The sequence below is a fragment of the Lepisma saccharinum genome, chromosome 1, assembly GCF_977018435.1.
Source record: "Lepisma saccharinum chromosome 1, izLepSacc3.1, whole genome shotgun sequence".
Taxonomy (NCBI): domain Eukaryota; kingdom Metazoa; phylum Arthropoda; class Insecta; order Zygentoma; family Lepismatidae; genus Lepisma; species Lepisma saccharinum.
Window position 1 is genome coordinate 189,534,222 of NC_139229.1, and position 23,513 is coordinate 189,557,734.

General features: G+C 37.4%; 2 protein-coding genes and 1 non-coding gene across 3 annotated transcripts in view; 2 read left to right on the forward strand and 1 right to left on the reverse strand.

Moving 5' to 3' along the window:
• Trap1 (TNF receptor associated protein 1) overlaps window positions 1-2,356 on the forward strand; it is a 220,702-nt gene extending 218,346 nt beyond the window's left edge. Inside the window, exon 17 of the mRNA XM_083109993.1 lies at window positions 1,545-2,356. Coding sequence (XP_082966119.1) covers window positions 1,545-1,646 — 102 coding nt within the window. The 3' untranslated portion in view covers window positions 1,647-2,356. The remainder of the gene's footprint in view (window positions 1-1,544) is intronic.
• On the reverse strand, window positions 38-10,012 carry LOC145977746 (uncharacterized). Its single transcript, XM_083110006.1, has 6 exons — window positions 9,954-10,012; window positions 8,931-9,065; window positions 4,706-5,254; window positions 2,834-2,956; window positions 2,003-2,167; window positions 38-163 (listed from the first exon to the last, which is right to left on the reverse strand). Exons 1-5 carry the CDS (start codon window positions 9,982-9,984, stop codon window positions 2,100-2,102), a joined length of 906 nt encoding a protein of 301 aa, XP_082966132.1. The 5' UTR covers window positions 9,985-10,012; the 3' UTR covers window positions 38-163; window positions 2,003-2,099.
• A 10,810-nt stretch (window positions 10,013-20,822) lies between these two features.
• On the forward strand, window positions 20,823-20,893 carry TRNAT-AGU (transfer RNA threonine (anticodon AGU)). Its single transcript has one exon. It is a non-coding gene; the product is annotated as a tRNA-Thr (tRNA).
• Window positions 20,894-23,513: the final 2,620 nt, after the last annotated feature.

Genomic DNA, 23,513 nt, shown 5'->3' on the forward strand with positions numbered 1-23,513 from the left:
ACAGAGATACACTAATACATTTGTGGATCACCAATTACCTTTATGTTAAGTTATGACTTGTTGGTTTTAGCTGTGTAGCTGGGTCAGATCTTCCCCTCTGCCATCCTCTTAATCTGCCATTCTTTGCAGTCTGGACAAAGATTATACATTCTGCTGCTGCTAACTGTGCGTGTAAGCAATATAAATAAACATTTGTAGAAATATACTTTGGAAGAGTTTTCTACATGTTTGTGAAAACAGACATATATCAAATTAAATTCTTCTAAAAATAAGAGGGAAAGACATTAAATAACAGGAATTTTTTAAACTTTTTTACAAGAGTTTTTAAAGAAATTGTTTGTTTACAACATAATTTCCCTACTTCACAATACACTTGGTCCACCTGTCTTCAAGGTTGAGGAAAGGTTTTTGGCATGTCCTTTAGCCAACTTTGCACTATCTCCATTACCTTGTTATCATCTGCAAATGTCTGACTCCGCAAACGTTCTCTTGCAAAGATCCAAGCAAGCGAAAGTCTGGTGGCAGCAAGTCCAGCCTGTATGGTAGATGTTTCAACACCTCAAATTTCATGGTACAGTGTGGATCCACTGTATGCACAACCGTACTGGGGCAGGCATTGTCCTGAAGCAACAATACTTCTTTGGAGAGAAGTCTGCAGTGATCTGATTGTATCGCAGGCTTCAACTTGTTCACTAGCATGTCATTGTATCAATTACTACTCACAGCTTGACTCTTCTGCTGAAATGCTCCAATATACCCAAAAGATGATCAGCATGACTTTCCCGGTGTAGACCTGTGCCTTGGAATTTTTTTCATGACCAGAGACAATGTAGTGCTTCCACACTGCATCACTGGTCTCTTTCTCTCTGGTTCATAATGGTGGACCCAGGACTCATCTCCTGTCGCAATTCAATTGAGAAAAGTTTGTAAACATAATGGTGCAAATGCTCCTGGCAACTTGTCTTCCATGTACGGTTGTGATCATCAGACAGCTTCCTTGAGATCCATCTGCTTCACACTCCTATACCAGAGGTCATCATGCAGAGCTGTAACTCATATTACATTTTGCAACAATTTCATTAATTCAATTCAATCATGAATTCACTTCTTGTTCCAACTCTTTCACTGTCTCAGTTGCTATCTCCCACTGTGGTTTTGTTTACTGGCATTTTGTCTTCTTTTTAAATATTTCTACCCATTCATCCACTCCCTCCTTTCCCCTCCTGACTCAAACAAAAATGTTCCTCTTCCATGGTGTAAGTCAACAGTGGAGGAGCCATGTTGTATGAGCTACTGCACATTTGAATACTCTTCAATTGTCACAACTCCCTCATAGGTTTTTTGCCAAGAAGCCATTTTGTGTCTCAAAATAAGATTTTCCATTTTGTGAATTATTTCCCATGCACTTTAGAATAACATAGCTGTTATTTAATGACTTTTCCCTCATAATTTAATACAGCATTGATCTGGGACTCACATTTATATTAAATTATGCTGCACTTGTAAATCTCTATGTATTAATCTGTTTCCTACATTCATTTCAGCTATTTTCAAATGCTATGGTTGCTGCTGGTCTTATAGAAGACCCCAGGATGATTTTAACCAACATGAATGAACTGTTAACATTAGCACTTGAAAAGCATTAGATCTGACTATGTAACACATGTCAAAGCTATAAGGTAATGAATTAAAATTAGAAATAACTGTGCAGTTCTATATCAGACAGTAGTCTTTCTCAAAGCTTGTATCAGGCAAATTGTAAACTGTTTGCAATCTTCCTGTATTCATGTACAATAAACATGTTTTAATGTTTATCACCTTTAGTGATACAAGTGAAGTAGTTGTATAGAACTGTGTTGAATGCAAAATGTTCATGTTATAGTATATTGTACTTGTGCTTTGTTTTGCCTGCTGGACCACTGAAAAATAAGTATAGTATCATCCAGTGATCAGTGCCAGGTAATTTAAGGTTTTAAAGTGTTTCCGAATATCAATTACTTACCAACACTGAGGTCAGTTGTCATTTTCCAACCTGTGTGAAGAGCATTACCGTAGCTGTGATAGGTAGGTATGGTTGCCTTTTATTCACCACTGGTGGGTTAGTCATGAACTGGCCGAAAACATGAAGGGTGGAAGCGTTTTCTGCTTGTAGTTGGTAAGGTTTTCTCTGAAAGCAATGCAAGATTGGAATTAAAGTGAGAAACGAAGAAGCAGATCCTGGTGTATCACAGTTCTTTGAAAATAAAAGCAAATTTATATGAATCATTTCTTTCTTATTTTGGCAAGAAAAAAGTGACGTCACAGCAAACAGCTCAGAACTGAAGGCTCTGGGTTTCAATATCTGGTGTAATTTGTGAGTGCATCACTTGCACGTAACCATCAGTCAACCTCATCACAAGTAGCCAAAGTGGCACATAATAATAATAAGGAATACAAATGTAAAATTATAAATAAAAATTAATGTTTCTGTTTGAATACCTCTCCACTGCTTGTCCAAAATCACAGTCCTCAAATTTGCACTCTAAAAGCTTGACTACAAAGTTACAACGTAAACTACTAGACTAGGGCTGTCCAAACTACAGCCTTCAAGTTACACACAGCCCACCATGAGTACACACAAAAACTAAAGTTAATTTATTATTGCTCAACTGCTCATCTGCATGTGAAAAAAAAAAGTTACACCTGTACTTGACCATCAGGAAGTCTGTAATGTATATGGCAGCATCTTATTTGGCAATGCATAGAAAAGCATTTCCCTTTGTAGCCAATTAAAGTTTGAATAAAATGACCACAACCATTTATAATGGTCCACAGTAAATGCAGAACTACTCACCTGATGTTTTTTTTGTTGATCTATGTGGAGAGGTTTCATCATCATTTAAGAGTGATGGTATTGATGTGTGCGACTTTTCTTCATTGTTTAGATATTTAAGGAGTAAGTTTTCTAGCTGTGAACCTATTAATGGGAATATATAAGCAGAATTTTAGGTGGTTGTAGTCCAAATTTTGAAGTGAAGAAATAGCATGTACTGTTTTGAATCCTATTAGAGTGAAATGAATCATTAAAGCAGTCACAAATATATTTTGGAAATTGAAAGATAGGAATGGAAACATTTAATAAATATTCATTTACCTGCTGTTTCTATTTCTACTTAGAATGAAGAAACTATGTTTTTTTCCCAATCACAGGTAGGCCAACTACAATTACCTACATGACCAGTGCTCTATGTTGTTGGCAGCATACACTAGTAACTTAGGTAATGGTAAAGTTCCCGGTGCATATAGCAGCATGCCATGAAGGCACATGTAGGGGATGTGGTATAGGGCCCCACACATTCTTGATCTAGCCAATTTTGGAGGTGATGTGATCAACACCATGCACCAGTTGCCTTTCTTTACCCCTCGTGGTTGCCCCCAAGTACCCATTGATTTGAGGCTGGGTGAGCCCCAGAGTCACTTTATGCAGGGACCTTAGATCACTTACACTGGGAATCGAACCTGAGTCTCCTGCGTGCCAGACAGACTCCCATTGACTAGATCACTAACACTGGGAATCAAATCTGGGTCTTCTGCATGTCAGTCAGACTCCCATTGACGAGATTACTCACACTGGGAATCGAATCTTGGTTTTCTGCATGCCAGTCAGATTCCCATTGACTAGATTACTCACACTGGGAATTGAATCTGGATCTTCTGCATGCCAGTCAGACTCCCATTGACTAGATCACTCACACTGGGAATCGAATCTTGGTTTTCTGCTTGCCAGTCAGATTCCCATTGACTAGATTACTCACACTGGGAATGGAACCTGGGTCTTCTGCATGCCAGTCAGACTCCCATTGACTAGATTACTCACACTGGGAATCGAATCTGAGTCTTCTGCATGCCAGTCAGACTTACATTGTCTAGATTACTAACACTGGGAATCGAACCTGGGTGTTCTGCATGCTAGTCAGACTCCCATTGACTAGATTACTCACACTGGGAATCGAATCTTCGTTTTCTGCATGCCAGTCAGACTCCCACTGACTAGATCAGTCACACTGGGAATCGAACCTGGGTCTTCTGCATGCCAGTCAGACTCCCATTGACTAGATTACTCACACTGGGAATCGAATCTGGGTCTTCTGCATGCCAGTCAGACTCCCATTGACTAGATTACTCACACTGGGAATCGAATCTTGGTTTTCTGCATGCCAGTCAGATTCCCATTGACTAGATTACCCAAACTGGGAATGGAACCTGGGTCTTCTGCATGCCAGTCAGACTCCCATTGACTAGATCACTCACACTGGGAATCGAACCTGGTTCTTCTGCATGCCAGTCAGACTCCCATTGACTAGATTACTCACACTGGGAATCAAATCTTGGTTTTCTGCATGCCAGTCAGACTCCCATTGACTAGATCACTCACACTGGGAATCGAACCTGGGTCTTCTGCATGCCAGTCAGACTCCCATTGACTAGATTACTCACACTGGGAATCGAATCTTGGTTTTCTGCATGCCAGTCAGATTCCCATTGACTAGATCACTCACATTGGGAATCGAACCTGGGTCTTCTGCATGCCAGTCAGACTCCTATTGACTAGATTACTCACACTGGGAATCGAATCTTGGTTTTCTGCATGCCAGTCAGATTCCCATTGACTACACCACCACAGCTCCTACAATTTATTTGATTGCTTTGGACACATAACTCTTACTTGATTCATGCAACTTGTTACAAATTTTTGTAACCGGCCAGAGTATATCACAAGTGCCCACATCTATTGGTGTTTGCCAAGAATCAAGTACATGATGCTTTCTTAGACTTTCATTAAGAATGCTTGAAGTAGAGGCTCGTCCGAGTGGTAATTGGGATATTTCAGCACTTTTGTGGCCTTCCACCTGTGCAGGAGTACCAGAAATGGTGTTACTTTTGTCTTGGTAACCTCTGCAAGGAGTTTTACTGTGTGCTTCCTCATGTTGCAATGTGCTTGCTGTCACATTCCTGGTTTTTATCTGCTGCGATGGAAGTTTTTGTTGCTCGTTCTGCACAGCTATCTTTTTTCCAAACTTTTTGGATAACCTTGCCAAAATATTTGAACGAGTCTTATTTTTCACGTGCATTTTGGTTGTACTTCGTCTTGCATGTTGAAGAGGTATGCGCAAATCCTTATCTGGAATGGAGACTGTATCTACCTCATCGCTGGACACAAAAATAGATACAAGAGATTCTGGAGGCTGAAGTTGAGAATCCAAAGGAGGTGGTGCTATTGGAGAAGATTGAAATAAAAATCTTTAATTATTTTTCTAATCTGGGAATTGTAACCATTGCTGGCACTTATGCCTTATTATTGTCAAACAACTATAATCGAAAGATAACAATTTGGTTAAGATTTGAAACTGGGATCTTGACATTTTGGGCCAGTCTGTTAACTAACTGGTTACAATTTCAACCTTTGCAGATGATCTGCATATCTTATGGGCACACATGGACGTCCGCAGGATTTTTTCCAGGGAGGGGCAAGCAAGGTATTTTTTTTTCCAGTAGGGGCAAAGGACACATATTTTCCTCCAAAATAGTGATGCACCCTCAAAAAACACTATTTCATTCTGAAATTATAATTTTTCTTCAACGAATTTATAATAATTAACATAAATTACTGTGATTGAAATGAAATTAGTTGTGAAATATAAATTTCTAGATACATTCATTTTCCTAGGGGGGCTGTGCCCCCCCCTGGCCCCCCATTTCCAGACGCCCATACTCACAGACCTTTTTTTAAGTTATACTGGAGGTTCTAACTGCCCTACATAAAAAAAAAAATATGTAATAAGAATTCTCTCTTGCAACGCTGAAGCTGATTAACCAAAGTTTATATTTTTTATATTCATGCTGTATTGTATGAAGAATATGCAATATTATTTGATTGGGTTTGTCATATTTTCTATTATTTCATGCAACCTGCCTGTAACAGTCTTGGTAAAAACTTTAGTTGAGTTTATAAAACATGAAAGTAAATGTAAGAATATAATCCTGTATAAATGGCACAGTCCTGCTAAATTTATATATATACAGTTAAAGAATTCAAATATGATTAAATTTCTAATGAATGTCTAGCATGTTTAGGACTTCTGTAAGTGAGGGAAGGCTATCCTTTTTTTGAAGAACATTTTCAATATACAACCTCTGACAATAAAGTTCGGTGAATGATCCTGAATATCGAAAGTAGACGAATTCTTAATGAAACCTACCTTACTGTCCTTCAAAGTAGTCCCCTCCCATGGCTATGCACCGTTGAGAACAGCTGTACATGTCCTGGAAACTTTTAGAAAAGTCTTCTTTTGGGATGGTGTTCAAGACCCTCGTCACGTTCCGTTGGGTGTCCCGAATATCCTCAAATCTCTGACCTTTCAAAGTGATTTTGAGGCGTGGGAAGAGAAAGAAATCTGGAGGATTCAGATCCAAATTTCTTGCAATGCATTGCTACAGAGGATGAGAGCTGATGTGTGAGGTACGACCCTGAAACGAAACGCCAAAGCATGGAATGACGTTCTCCTGCATCACCCCATCAGAAGAAGGTCAAGGTGGAAAAATTGTTGTTCCCTCCGGCAGGAATTCCTTGTGGATCATGCCATCACTGTCAAAGAAAGTGATAAGCATCGTCTTGATGCATGATTTTTCCACCTTGACCTTCTTCCGACGGGGTGATGCAGGAGAACATCATTCCATGCTTTGACATTTCGTTTCAGGGTCATACCTCACACACCAGCTCTCATCCTCTGTAGCAATGCATTGCAAGAAATTTGGATCTGAATCCTCCAGATTTTTCTCTTCCCACACCTCAAAATCGCTTTGAAAGGTCAGAGATTTGAGGATATTCCGGACATCCAACGGAACGTGACGAGGGTCTTGAACACCATCCCGAAAGAAGACTTTTCTAAAAGTTTCCAGGACATGTGCAGCCGTTCTCAACGGTGCATAGCCATGGGAGGGGACTACTTCGAAGGACAGTAAGGTAGGTTTCATTAAGAATTTGTCTACTTTCGATATTCAGGATCATTCACCGAACTTTATTGTCAGAGGTTGTATTTTCACCTTTTTACAGACAAAAATTGCTTGTGCTTTTGTACTAATAATCGGTCTACATATCTTAAGGGGCATATTTATTTTTGTCTCAACTTATTATTATTTTTTACAAAAAAATATACAATCTTGAAAACTAAACCAATATTTTAAGCTGGTGTTGTCAGGTTGGATCAATGATTTTACATCAACATTTTAGCACCAACCCTATTTGACATGATGCAAGGTGTGTGAATATATTTAGAGAGACAGGTAGGAGTTGAATGAATTTTGTGTAAATTAGACACTGGAAACTGTGGAGGTACGACAGTAGTTGACAAAGCAAAACAAATACAACAATTGTAATTAGGCTGAGCCAATACCACTTTGAACCAATGCCAATACATTTACAGATTCCCACCAATACCAATGCTTAAAAACTGTTATAATTAAAAGTTCTTAGAAACCTTGATTAATATTATTGTGTAGGTATTCCACTCCAAGTATGTGCTTTAAAAGTTTCAAGAATCACATCAAAATATTAAAATGTGTAAGCACAAAATCCATTTTTGCCCACAAGGCTGGTGCAAAGTAAATGAGAACTTCAAGTTTTGCATAATTTCAAGGATGATTATACAGCATGCCCCTTTTTGTGGAGTGCAAAAGATTAAAACACTGGTAATTATCAGCAGGTATCGATATCTAATACGTTAGCATCAGGTTTGGCTCAGCCCTAATTGTAATTTATTCTTAGTTGTTCAACAAACTACAGGGTGGCACGGAGCCGACTGACACATTTGGAATGCTCATAGATGATGAAAGAAAGGAAGGAGAATAAGGAAAACCATATGTAATGGTACATTGAAGTATGCAATTTTATTACTAACTTACAAGTTCATTTTTTGAAAATTACATCCGACAGGTGGCCTCCTTTGGCATCAATGCATTGTTGCAAACGTCTCTGGAAGTTATCTCCGTAGTTTCTCATCAATAGCCGTTACTTCCTCAACAATGGTTTCTTTCAGTTGTTGAAGAGTCCTGATATGCCTTCTGAACACACGGTCTTTCAAGAATCCCCAGAGACTGCTGGCGTGCTGAGCATTGTGGACTACGTTCACACTCTGCAAGTTCTCGGGCGTACGCACTGTTGCTTGAGCTCCATGTTTCACATCCAGTACACTGCCAGTTTCTTCAAATTTCTTCACCAAAGCCAATATGATATTCCGAGACTGTACGTTACCATGTCGGCTAACAATGAATTGTTTTCTGAACAATCGCAGCACTTTAACCACTGACTTCGTTTCGTAATAACTACGAACACAGAAAACACGATGTTCAACGCTACAACGGTCCTTTATGACTGGTGCTGTCTTCATATGAAATGGCATCCTATCATCTTCTCATTTCCTCCGCAATCCACTTCAAACTATCGCACATGCGTAATATATTCAACTTTCAAATGTGTCAGTCGGCTCCGCACCACCCTGTATAAATGCCAGGCTTTCAGCATTTTCAATTCCACTGGCAATTAATGTAATTGTACTGCAAATGTTTGCAGGAGAGTTGTTTGTGATAATTACAAATCAACATACTAACATTTTAAAAGGACAGGGAAATTTAGAAACTATTTTGGTTACCCTGTGTGGACTTGCCTTGTGCATATTTCTCATGTGTAGAGTTTATTGGTTAATATATAGTAGGCCTCTTCAGTAACATGAAGGGATTCCAGATGGAGGCTTTGGGTTTCACTTTAATCTGGACTTAAACTTTACCATATGTTTCATCAATGTATGAAAACCTCATAACGCATAATAATGCTGTAGTTTAATATGCAGAGAGGTCACGTTAAGAATATTGTAAACAAAGTTTAATTCACAAACCTTCTTGTAGGTAATTCCGAAACACTACAATGATGTCATCCAAGACATTCTCTGCCTGGCAGCTTAAAGTTAACAGGCGGTCAATTTGTTTATTATTAAGGCGGTGTTCACTATCTGATGATACACTCATATTTCCTGTAAAGGAATATATTCAATGTAAATGCTGAATTATGAAATAAATGAATGTACTCTAGGGCAACTTCTCCAATGTGTGGAGAATTTATTTGCCAATTCCTCTTGACTGATTTTAAAAAATGGTAAAAACTACAGCTGAGCCGATACTGATGCCAGTGTATTGGTATCAGAAAATATCGGTAATATTTTATTTGCTAATACTTTTCAGACATTTTGATCATTCATAGAGTTCACAAAAATGCCATGCAACAATTTCATGCAATCTGATTATCGTGGAAGTTCTGTCCATCTGTGTTTGTGAATGACCTTTTGTCAATTCATCTTACCACCATTTATCCTTATCTTCGTGATTAGCAAAAGTAGCAGAAAGCTACTGACATACTTGGTTAGATTTCTAATTCCTTCCAAAAAGAATTCTTAGAGATGTAATACCTTTAGTGGCTGTAATTTATATTCTCAACTTTTTGCTGCATACAATGTGTCGTTAAAAAAGTATCTTATAATTCATTCACCACTCTGTTAAAACATTGAGGAAATACATTATAATTTTTAGTGTTAAATAATTTATCTATTTTAATTCTGCAATGGGTGTGTATATTGTCAACCCATAAATGATGTATTATTAATGATTTTCATATCAATAATCAGATCTAGATTTAGTGCTGGATATTAGACACAATAAACTTCCCCCCTCCCTCATTTTCCCCCTCACACAGTCGAGTTTTAGTCTGGGAATTAAGATGGGATCTACATAATCCCCAGGATATCCTATGAAAGTATTAATGTTACTATGATAAATTACATCCATAAAATGTGCACCAAAAATCCATAGCCACTGATAATTCAGATTGTATAATCATTGGATCTGCTTAAGATTATATACCCTACCTCTATAAGGCTGTTTCTTTCCCCATGACATTTTAAAAGCTACACTCCTGTTATTTGAAAAAGATGATGAACCTTAAGTTTACTGGTTTATATTAATTTGCCACTGTAGCTGTCATTCATGCTGTTGCTATGACTATGTAAAACAATGAAATTTTTAGTCAAGTAATTGATTAGTAAACCCTTGCTTGCCAAAGATGAGTATTTGAAACTCTTCTCGATGCAAAATAATATTATTGCAATATTTCATGTTCCACAGATGCATATAGATTTTCTAATTGCCAAATTTGCATACTCACTTTTCCATGTGTGTGAAAAGTAGCTTTATCTCAAAAAAAAAAAAAAAAAAAAAAAAAAAAGATGATCATCGCAACCTGTTCATGGCAAATGATTGTCACTGATTGCTTTAACATTGTCATCTGATAGTTGGGGACAAGTGCTATTTCTTGCATGCATTGATGGTCGTACAATGTGGAGGAGGATCATTTCCAAATGCACAATAAAAGTTATGCTGCACTTGCACAGTGGAATTTGTCTCGGCACACAACCACGTGACCATTTTGACCATTGTCATGAAACATCAGTGTCGCCACATGCAATTACTGTGCATGTTATGCATGCAAGGTGAGAAAAAAAAAATCTCAGTTCCTTTTACTCATCCAGTCCAGAATGTTCGTTTATCTTTGTATAGCAGCAATTTTGAATGTGTCAGATTCAGTACGAAACACACTGTATTTCTTGAACTTGTTTTTGTGTTTTCTTCCCAGTCCAGAAGCCACTGGCCTTTGGTTTCAAATCAAGCATTGGCTGCAGCAGTGCCTTTTTAATTAACCAATGGTCAATTGTCCATTTGGAGGGATGTTTGGTTCATGGTTGAGTTCGTCTATAAACATGTTGTGCTCAGAAATAGAAAAAGATAGTTCGAGGCCAATTTTTCACATAAGCCTTATGTTGAGCCCAGCATACTTACTGCGTAGCTGTTTAGAATTAATGAATTAGCTTATCTGGGCTTAGCAAATTAATGCCGTTCCTGGGAATGCCTTAATTTTGTACCTGTGCACAGCACAAACTCCCTTGTGCTGTGCATGCTAGCAGAGATAATCTGCAGGTGAATAGGCTGGAACCGATTAACCTGCCAGGGCAAATTTACCGTTTAGGGACTGCTGCATGTTAGAATGTAGAAGCAAGTTAGTGCTATGATAAATAGTGTAACAGAAGTACAATTAAAGCCTATTTTTTTTAAGGTTTAAGGCAGTGGTTACCAACTCGCAGTACACCATATGCCATTTTTTATATTCAGTGTCTTAAATGTGCCACTCCATCTTATAATAACTAATATATAATATAATATACAAATATGCTGTATAATATAAACTTTCACATGCCATACAAACATATTTTAGAGTACACCAGTTTTACCAAAATCATATTGATTGGCAATGCCAGGTCAACCCGAATTTAAGATCTGTAACTTAGATGGTAACATTTCTCAATATGGCGTACATTAACTTTCCCTTTTTTCCACATGTAGTAGTTGGTAATATTCTAATTACATAAACTTCGACATCATCATGTTGAACTTTCAATATCTTGCTTGAAAAGATTTTTTTTTAATATGTTGGCATCACCTTGCACCCTAATATTACGTGTGTTGGTTATATAAAAGTAACATTATTAATAACAAATCTCACGATTCCATATTTATTTATATATATATATATATATATATTGCCTACAACCTCCATTAATATTAGTTGTTATCGATTTTTCAAGAATTCAACAATGAAAGTTTTAAAATGAAGAGTTACGTGACATAAATTTTCTGTTACAATTGTACCCGATCCCAAAGTTTCATGTATACCCATCATGAATTTGTACCGGTATGATTCTAAGGAGAGGTATGTACCGTAATGGAACCAGCATTCAGATAAGGAACAAGTTCCATGCTTTCTGGTACGGGTATTTTAACGTTCCACTCTGTGTACCCAAAGTTGTCGTCCCCGAAGTACTCTCGGGTACGAACGGAATGGTATAGCAGAAGCGTTACTGTTCGCCTTACCAAGAGGTTCTGGTATTTTCCTTGGAACGGTCCACAGCACTTGGGCCGGTACGCGTTACCCGGTACGGAAATAACGTGGAACGGTGACAAATACCGATGAATTGCATTACGTTACAGGTCCCTGCTCTGAAGAGACCAAAGTGGTAAATACAAACCCCATACCTTGCTAATACGTTGTCTCTGAACAATTTTCAAAAATTGGAATTGTAAAATATTTTATTGCATATCCCCCCTCCTTCGCTCCTCTTGAACACAGCTATGTTTATCCACCTTTACAATTCCGACCCCCTCCGGAAAAGAAACTTGCGTATATGCTAGTGTTTACAGTATGTCACTTTGGTGTCAAATCAACCTTAGAAATGGTTATGTATTCTCAGGGACTGAGAATTCTGCATGGACTTTGAGTTAATTTTCTTCATATACATGAGCCAGCCTCTGTGGCAGAGTGGTTACCACAGCATACTATGATGCCACGGGCTCTTATGTTCGAATCCTGGCCTGGGCATGGCTGTTCTTTTGGAGTGTTCCTTCATCATATCATCACACATCCTCATCTTCGAAATTAGCCAAAAGTGGCAGAAAAGCTATGTAAAATAATCTCCATATACATGAAAAATGAAAAATTACTATATTAAATCAAAATCCAGTTTTACACTTTGGGGGGGAGGGCTGTGTTTTATAGCTATCTCTTACTATCTTCATTTAATATTTATATTATTATTTTGAGACATTGTGTAGCAGTTACTACTTTCCTGCATGAATTATGACTACTTGGATGTTTCAAGGGCAGTGATTTATCCACCCCCCAACACCCTCCCAAATTTTGATGAACACCCCCCCCCCCCAAGCAGAAAAGTGGAACCCCCTTCCTGTAGGGGGGGGTGTAAATATGGATTTCTATATTAACAATAGAATGACAATACATCAATATTAACAGACAGGAACCATTTGTAGCCCTACAAGAAGCATAGTCCAATGGACCTTTTGATCAACTAAAACCAAGGTGTCAAGGAAGGAGGGTGGAATGTGCAGCATCGTCATTTCCTGGAAACACTAGCTACAAGACTTCAGTCAGCTCTAGGGAAGGGACATTGCCATCTGGAAAATGTCAAATTGACCTCTCGCCCTCTTTACAAGGAGCACATACCACACAGTGTTGACAGTTCAGTGCTTGAATACCTAAATAAATATATCTTAAACATGTTACAGACTTGTAAATTCAACCCCTGAGTCAATGAAATTTATATTTTGTTGCATTTTCCTTTCGATTCTTTCATGTGAAAAATGTATGATAAAAGTAAGGGAAGACATTGAAAGATCCAGGTTTAACTCAGTGTAGCATATCAGTTTGTGTGTTGTAGTTCTGCTTAGTGTAACAATGTCTGAAACTTTACTGCAACACTGGCTGAAGAAAGTAGAGAAAATGAAACCAGACAGAGAGAAACCGAAAGTGGTGTGTAGAAAAGCAGTGACACTATATGTAGGTATAATTTCTTCCAACTGATATTCATAAAGTACCAATATAAAATTTACTGACTGTCGATATAAAACTGCAAGTATTTCATGAAGAACCTAAGTAATTCATTCACATCTATAGTTGATGTATGTGACCATTTTTGTGGCTTTAAGAGTTCTTACCTTTGTAAAATAAATTATATATTAGAAAGAGAGTTGTAAAAGAAGGAGGGGTCCACGTGGGGTGCTTGCCTGGGCACTAAGGACAATTGGGGTGCCAAAAAAAAATAGATAAAAATATAAAAGCGTTAACGTCATAGAGTTCTGTGAAATAACTGGCACCCTATTAAATTAAAGGGCCTCCCTCATGGGTAAGTGGTAGCGTCGCCACCTTGAAATCAAGGGGACCCGGGTTCGATACCCGGTGGAGGCACATAGTGGTTCGGATCCCACTTTAAACTTTAGGTCCAGTCCCGATTAGCCTTACTGTGCATAAAGTGGACTTAAAACACCAAATCAAACCAAACCTATTAAATTAAAGTTATTGTCAGTTTGCAAAGATATAGATTTAGTAAAAATTGTCTTCCTCTTTTTATCTAGTCAGGTCCCTGACATAATGACATATTTAATTTTCCCCAACTTTTTAGAAGAAGCAAAGTAACAGGGTGGTTACTCACCAGGTATTCCTTGAATTCCGTGAATAATGTGTGAATTATTGGCTCTGGGAATTATGCATGTATTCTGCATGAATTTTTTCTCCGTAGACGTGAAATACTCATACACCCATGTCTCATCACCAGTTATGATGCGTTTCATTCACTAGAGGCTCGCAAAATCATGTCTTCAGCAACATCCCTGTGATGTGCTTTTTGCAGGAAATTCAGCTCCTTCGGAACAAGTTGTGCCTCGACGTGTTTCATGCCTAACACATCAGTCAAAATTTTGTGAACGGACATGTGTGATATGCCAAGCTCACGAGCCACCTCTCACACACACACACGCACGCCAGTTTTCAAGCACCATTGGCCTCATTTTTCAGACGTTTTCGTCCGTCGTCGACGTAGATGGTCGACGAGAACGGGGCAAATCAGCAACAACTTATCCGCCTTCTTTGAAAACCTTGTAGCATGCATACGCTTGTGTTTGCGACAGACACAAATCACCAAAGGCCTTTTGTAACATTTTCAATGATTCATCACACGGCATTCTGTTGGCAACACAAAATTTCGAACAAATTCTTTGCTCGATTTTGTCTCCATTCTGCAAATCACTCTGCGTGGTCATTCAGTACAGTGTTGCCATCCACCATCCTACGGACAAAATTAATTCTCGATAACCTCCAATGTGGGACTTTTACCAGCCAAATTCCGGATACTTTTTTTTTTACTGAAGGTACAATTTTTAAATAATTGAAAATAAAGCATTACCTCAATTTAGAAGTGAAAATTCCTTGCCTTCCCTTTGCAGTTAACATGTCGTGTGTTTATTTGTACATGTTATTTAGTTTTCTTTTAAGGCAAAGAGGTACATGACTCCTCAATTCCCTACAGTCTCTTGTTCAGTATTTGAAAGATAAACTCTCAACAGTACCAAGTGTATTTTCCAAAGTTTTGTAAGGGTATAAGACTTCAGTATGAAATTACTTTTCCAATTTCGTTCAAAAGCAATACCAGGTATCTATCAAACAAACATCCCAACTTCCCATTATATTTTAAAACCTTCATGGCCATGCTCTAAACAGCAGCAGAATTTGGAACTCGCTCGCTACATAGAACTATTAAAATTATATATACAGAAGGTTGTTCGCTTTACATCCGACCATTTTTGACGGGTATTCACCTTAAGAGATACCGTGCTGCCACTACTGATCATGTTCTATTGGATCCCCAGCATTGTGGACTATTGCCCAGCATTGCAGTTTCCATTGCAGCAAGCTCCGGCGCAGGACAGGCATGGGAATTCTGTCCCACTCCTCCCTGTAAGCTTTCCATAGACTATCCAAGGTGCGCGGGCGTCGATGTTGAAGACGTCGTTTCAACAGTCCAAATGCGCAAAAATCCATTGGACTGGCATCTGGGCTTTTCACAGCAATGTCTTCAAATGGAATGACACGAATTCCTAATTCCTCTGCGATTTCCTGATAAAAACGTAGTGATGTTCTGCCGGTATGACTGAAAGCCTTGTCCATATGGATCATCACCTGGTTCGCGTCCATTCCATACAATTGTGGGATCTCTCTCCAATATATATGTGTCAGAATGGAGTCTTGGAAGTATCTGGCATTCACCTTAACATTTTTGTCCACCTTGCGTATCATCAACTTACCCTCATATCCGAATCCCGTCACAACCATAAAGCCACGAGGGAAACTTTCCCTGCACTGACGAACAAAGTTACTGTGCCCCTTGCCGTTAATGTCACGGTATGTAACACTTTGCTTGCAGCCCTTCTCATGGTGGTTTTCGTGGGTGAATGTTTCACAGTAAGAGCCTCTTGTGTGTAACGGGCCACAATAGCTTTCGCAGTAGTCACCCCGAGTGTTTCACAATGCGTACATATGAAAATTTAGCATGGAAAAGAGCCATTACGTAACCCTCCCAATACCGGTTGATTTTCGGCGCCATTTGATAACATTCACTACCAACACTCACGCACCTACAAGGTCAGACACAACACTGCTCCCACCAGTAGACCCATAAATCCAGCATGATATGCCAGGTGGCAGCACCAAATCAAAAATGGTCGGATATAAAGCGAACAACCTCTGTATATAATATATATACTGAGGCTAGAACAGGAGGGGACAGGGGGCATGTGTGAGGTAAAGAGGATGCAGAACGAGCAAAGCAAGATTGTAAAGAGTAAACATCATGGGATAGTCTTGCTATGTTTAATTAATAATATGCATAATCAGTTTGCAAAGAAATAGTTCTAAAAATTTTCTTGGTCGCTTTGCTCGCAGTGTGGTAATTTATTCAAGAGTCAAATTATATCTGTAGTTATTACTACTACTACTTCAAACATGCACGCACCCATGCACTGATATCTCATCAATGAATTGGGCACCCCCCAAGATGAACTCAGAGTTACACCTACGGCAAGAACCATACAAATACAGTTCAAAAATATTGCGCAAATGTTTCTAATTTCTTTATAACTAGCTTAGAATTGCATGAAATGATTCCTGGTAATAATATGTTTAAATTTTGTATTTTTTAATGTCATATTTTGTGTTTTATCTAACGATTGATTAAATCAGGTACTGAACATTATCAGAAAGCAATATTTGAAACATTAGACTGATATGTTAACATTATCACAAAAATCTCTTTTCCTGCATTTGACATATTTTTTCTACTGAAATGTTACGTGATGGAAAGGAAAATAATCTCTGGAAATATCTATGAACAAATTGAATTGGGACGAACATTTTAAAAACGGTCCAAAATATGCACTTAACATCCCCAAACTTACACCCCCCAAAAGTTTCTAACACCCCCCCCCCCCAAAGGAAAAGTCCTGGATAAACCCCTGTTCAGGGGTAATCAGTTAATTCTGGATTTCGAGAAGTGAAGTGGGGGAGGAGTGATCACATTTTTCGAACTTTTAAATTTTCAATTAGCATTAACACTTTGATTGGCTCTTTTTGCTGTTGTTGTTAGTTTTACACAACTCAGGTATAGTAATTGCATCATTTTATATGTCAAGGAGTTAAGGCAACAGATCATCTTTTTTACATCAGAAGGAAAGAGAGTCATCGATTATAATTTACACTTACGTTAGTTGTTGGTTCTTGAGATGTCTATAAATTAATCACACTTTTAGTAAGATGTCTATTCGAAGTACAGTGGGATCCATGAGTATTACTGCACAAATTATCCATAACCATGTTCGTGCACTTTATTTGACCCAATAAGAGCTTCAAGAATTAAAAGAAAACTCAAAACAAGCTGTTGAGAACTTCTGCACCAGCATACATAAAATTTCATCGCTTAAAAACACACAGGATGTGTCAGAAAAAATAATGAAAATTCTCATTTACAATTTACACTGTAATACTCATGGATTCCACTGTACAAGGAAATATTCGTAAATGTATAGTGCAAAATTTTTGTAGTAATTTTTTTTTTTTAACAATTATATTTCTTCATCTTGAATTTTTGTGAAATTCACCCTGAAAACCTGCAATTAGATTTGAATTTTATCTGCATGATGGAATATCCACCCTGTTCATCCAACACAAGTAATAATAATAAAAGTAATCTTTGTTTGTAGACCCATACTTTATGACTTTACGTGGGTATGCACATCATCAATTAGAGTAGAATCTACATGTATATTTTTAAAGTGCTTTACATTTTATATAATATTAAGTCGTACCCATTTTAAACTCAACTCTAACAAAAAAAAATCTCCCAAGCTTCCTACCCATGACTTCAATTTGAATCTCTCTAATATACCATACGTAACTCATCAGATCCGAGGTTCTAAAAATGACTGATAATTGCTTTTGCATGTGTGGGATAATGGGCATAACACGTATTAGCATAACCCATCAGTGGTATGTTGGAATTGGTTTCTGGTGTGGTAAACTGTTTTACTGTTATTTTCTAATTGCTACACAAGGACAGTCCACAGCTGATCGACCAGAGAATGGACTTAACTTGGTGTTGAGAAGTTTTCCCATTCTTTAAAAAATGTCTTCTGACATTGTTTTATTCACCTCTGATTTAAAAAAAATTAACACGTTCGTTTTGATGTAAAATATTTTCAGAATTTTCGTATGAGATTGATTACATTATATGTCAAGTGTATTTCATTTCATTCATCCATTCATTCATTCATTGGATCTTTCATTCATTTCATTCCTTTTTATTTCCATTTTCTTTTTGTGAATCATTCCTCAATTGTTGCCAAAATGTTGTTTCCAAACTGAAATTCATGTTTTCTTCCATAAACTTGCATGTTTCATGTTATTCTTTAGTATGCCTTTAAGACCTGTTTTCCCTTTTTATTTAAGTGTTGATAATCCTTCCTCCCTTATCCTTCTTTAATTGTAACTTCCATCTTTATCTCAGGTCTCAATTAGTGATATGCCTTAGACATATCAGAACAGAGGAACTGTGGTACAATACTGCCTCAAGCCTTCCATTCAAATATCCCCTTAATTTATCTGACAGTAGAAAAAAGTTCCGTCAGAAGAAAATGTAAGAAGATTTTTAGGTAGGTGGTAAGACAAAGTTGCACCAAAAATATTCATAAACCTGGTTCTCTTGAACAATTTTAGGTTTCCTTAAATTAGACACACACAGGAGATGTTCTACGTGGAATTTTCAGTGAAAAATGCAGGCTCGACTAGGACCAAGACTACTAGAAGGAAAGGCTGGGGTCAGACACGCCTCTTTTCACGACTGCCGCGGGTGGGATGTCCTTGGGCGGACAAAACCCAGCTGAGTCTTTACCCCATACGGAAAGAAACGTGGAAAGGCTGATCTGTTTTGTTCTTTTCGCTCCTTTTTTCTTGTATTTCTGGATTGTTGGGTTCAGGGTGCGAAATCCTGGAGGGGACGAGGGGGATCCCCTCCACCAACAATCTTGGCCACAAAAAAAAAACACCAAAAATTTCCCGGGGGAAAGAGTTTTTGTTATAACAATGAAAAGATAAGCAATTACTTTTAATTTCAAATATACTTTACTAAGAATAATATTGAAAACACACACAAATTAGTGTAGTTGTGAGTGTTGAATGCTTTCTGTCTCAAGAGATCATTAACAAATCTACATCAATACGCACAGTAAAAGTAAAACAAGAATGCAAAACAATAATAACTATGAAATCTAATTGATTTATATTAACATAGTGCACAAACTAAACAAAAACTTACACATAATAAAACCACTTCAACTGCCATAATTTATTAACATCTTTAACCGGTTAGTTAAGGAATTAGTTAGCTGCTTTACACTATCTGATATGTATGAAAGTAACAAATTAATTTCTAATTAATAATCACAATAATTATTTTAATTGAGTAATTTATTTTTACTTTTAATAACATTACAAATATGTACATCGTATAATTCACACATATGTTTGTGGGGAGGGGGGGTTGTAGGTTACGAACTTTCTCCCCCTCACCAGTTTTCAATGATTTCTCACCCTGGTGGGTTGTGAGGTGTTGCAGTTCACAATGACTTCAGTGAGGTGTTGCGACGTGTCGTGATCTCCGATGAAAAAATAAAAACAGCGGGCGACAATATATAACTGAACACATCGCATCTAAGGAGACTTGTTAGTGGATTGCAATACCAGTAGTCTCATTACACAACATCAGGCTACCATACACTTCAAAATACACAACTTGCTATTTATATACGAGTGATGCTTAAATGACAACGTAGTTCAACTTACGTCCTCCATTGTTTTATTATTTATTCAGTCAAATTTTCATCACAATCCCCCCCGAAAGTTAAGTGGACTCAACCAGCTTTCACATACCCGCCTGTAGGCACCCCTGTTCGACATTCCACTGATTATATATACGTATAAGTATATAAAGTGACCCTCGACTTTCTTCAGTTCTATGTCTCAAGTTTTCGTTCAGTGAAAAGTTTTTTAAAGTGTGTGTTACATAATACACACGGAACTTCCTCACATTCCTCCCTGTGTAGTTCAAAGATTCATAAGACTCAGAATTGTAATCTGAATAAGGAAAATTAATTAAGAAATAAATACCAATAGTCGAAGCAAAGTTACCAAATTTGAAGAAGTTAAGTGAAGACAGCTCCTCTCTCACTCCTAAAAGAGAGCAACAGACGAGATTGTTTTCTTTTACATATTCAACTTATCCATAATTTTGGCTTTCTGCCTTTCTTTATTTAACAAAATTATTTTACGCATTCAACATATATATATTTTTCTTTCTGCCCTAACAAAATGCATTACTAGGTGTATTAACCGCAATTTTACATGAAACTAATGTTTCACAGAGGAATGTGACGACTTATAAACTACCGATAAAATGTGTGCGTAAATGGCTGTGTAATCCAACTGTAAGGACATACGTTATGTCGGATCCTAAGTAAGTCTGTGTATTCACTCCCAATTAGCTTCTGGGCATAATTACGGCTCTTTTTTGTTCATAATTACTGCTTTGATTCGGCTGCGAAACCGGAGCGTAGAGCGATCTGTCCGCGCGTGACGTCACGCCTGACGTCAAGGACCACGTGATCAGGTATGGCCCCAGCCTTCTCCTCTACTAGTCTTGGACTAGGACAGATCCCGTTGTAGTAGCACTAGCAGAGACGATTCCACACAGGTAAAACAGCAGCAGCGAAAAATCAGGCGAGGCCAGACTGGCTCGGTAGCTCAGTGGTAGAGCAATGGCACAGTATGCCAGAGACCCGGGTTCGAGTCCTGGTCGAGCCTGCATTTTTCGCAGAAAATTCCACGTAATTTTAGTTGTTTTTTTGTTTGTGTGTGTGCATAAAACACCTTATATCTGAATTTGGGAAATGAGATGAACCGCTTAGAGATTTGAGTTTTAAAATCTGATAGAATAAACAAATGCATCAACAAGACAGTGGCAATGTGTCTCCTCCAATAATTAAAAATGATGACATTTATATAAATACCAATTAATGAACATCTGAACATTGACCCCTGCAAAAAGTATTTCTGTCATCCATAATCTGTTTTCACAGATGGCAGATATCAAAGTTTACACTTGTATCAAGTGTTGAAAAAGCACATGAATTTTGTCACAAACATGTAACAACCCTAAAAAAATATTAAATTTGATTTAATTCTGATGTATTTCAAAATTAAAAAGCTAAAAAATACTTTGGAAGATTTGCAGTTGATGATATACAATATGGTTTCATGTTCTCCTGGTGAATGGGGAGCTAACAGACCTTCATATAGGACATCGACCCCCTACAATAGAGACTTAGAACTAGTAAGAGAAAAGTTGCAGGTATCTGTAGAGTCTTCCAGAACATTTTATAAAAATCCATATCTAGATCGACAGTTTTGAGGTGGTGCAACTAGATTTATTGATTTATTTCAAAATATAAAAAGGCTTTCCTGCCAGTCTATTAGATGTCTACTGCAGCAGTACAAGTGAGACTGATCAAGAACATTTTACTTTTTCAATTTTAAAAAGATCTTATAGGGTGCTTCATGTAGCATATATTTGCACTGATTTCAAATTTATAAGGAGGGCAGCGTTTTTTAGGAATTTGCTATTGTTATTTACAAGAACTATTTATTATTTTGCTGGAAAAACTGCCATATCTACATCTTCCAAATCTACAAATATTCAACGTGATGGTGAGCAGACTTCATCATTCCAGCTAATTGGAGAAGTAATATGGCAGCCTGAATCTCATCTGGATTTGTGACTGAAGCATACCTTTCTATAAACATTTTCAGCTTTGAATTAGTGTGCTATGTTATCTCTTTGATAACTTGATCAAGGAAAAAAAGATCAGAAACTTCATGAATACTTTTTGCATCTTTTGAAACACCTTGGACTCCTGGTGGAAAAGACTTACATTCTGGCTTCTTCACGATCGATGTGGTGATGGGGATGGGCATTCCAACATAGTTTTGTCTTTTAGAAGAAACTGTACCCTCTGACCTCCCAAATGTTCATACTCCTCCCCGCCCTGATTTTTCACTGATCACTGTTTTGAGCTTGGCCAACATCTGTCTTCAAACTCGGAAGACAACTATAGATCAACCTCATCATCAGTATCGTCTTCTAGACACTCACTGATTACATTGTTTATATTAGATATATTTCACAGTATTCACAAGTTGAAATAATATAAAAACATTTATAAACTTTTCATATTGCCTATTTACAAGACAAAAAACAATATGGGTACAAAAACTCACTCACTACAAAGAAAATAAACTTATTGACTAAATAATGCACAAATCCAAAAACAACTGTAACATGATCCATCAAGGGTGAGCTCTGCACTCACTCTGACAGCACTCCTCTGATGACAATGGTCTCTCTCATACTGTCGATTGTGTCACCTCCAAAAAATGAAATCACGTCATTCATAACTTTCAAAAAGTCAGCTAGATAAGTTCACACACCAATATTTTAAATACTGTTAAAATTGCTCTTTATTAAAATTAAAGTTTGCACAGGGCTTACCAGCAACTGATCACAGTTAAAGCAGTCAGTTGTGTATTTGTCCTGTTTTCTGGTACTTGACATTTTGCACCAAAAGGGAGGTTAAAACCCCTGCCAACCTTCAATTCCTTAGGTATACCACTAATGCTTGAATTTAAATAAATAGATGTGCGAGAAGTACAGCACAAATGAAAATAAAACAAAATTTCGTATTAAGGTTCATATAATTCATTATATTGAATATATTCACTCGCACACCTATTTATTTAAATTCAAGCATTAGTGGTATACCTAAGGAATTGAAGGTTGGCAGGGGTTTTAACCTCCCTTTTGGTGCAAAATGTCAAGTACCTGAAAATAGGACAAATACACAACTGACTGCTTTAACTGTGATCAGTTGCTGGTAAGCCCCTGTGCAAACTTTAATTTTAATAAAGAGCAATTTTAACAGTATTTAAAATATTGGTGTGTGAACCTATCTAGCTGACTTTTTGAAAGTTATGAATGACGTGATTTCATTTTTTGGAGGTGACACAATCGACAGTATGAGAGAGACCATTGTCATCAGAGGAGTGCTGTCAGAGTGAGTGCAGAGCTCACCCTTGATGGATCATGTTACAGTTGTTTTTGGATTTGTGCATTATTTAGTCAATAAGTTTATTTTCTTTGTAGTGAGTGAGTTTTTGTACCCATATTGTTTTTTGTCTTGTAAATAGGCAATATGAAAAGTTTATAAATGTTTTTATATTATTTCAACTTGTGAATACTGTGAAATATATCTAATATAAACAATGTAATCAGTGAGTGTCTAGAAGACGATACTGATGATGAGGTTGATCTATAGTTGTCTTCCGAGTTTGAAGACAGATGTTGGCCAAGCTCAAAACAGTGATCAGT

Coding starts and splice junctions, on each gene's coding strand:
- LOC145977746 (XM_083110006.1), bottom strand. CDS start 9,984: ATGTCATGGGGAAAGAAACAGCCTTATAGAG. Junction 5,255..8,930: donor TCGGAATTACCTACAAGAAG/GTTTGTGAATTA, acceptor CTTCTCCAATAG/CACCACCTCCTTTGGATTCT. Junction 2,168..2,833: donor ATCAACAAAAAAAACATCAG/GTGAGTAGTTCT, acceptor CATTGCTTTCAG/AGAAAACCTTACCAACTACA.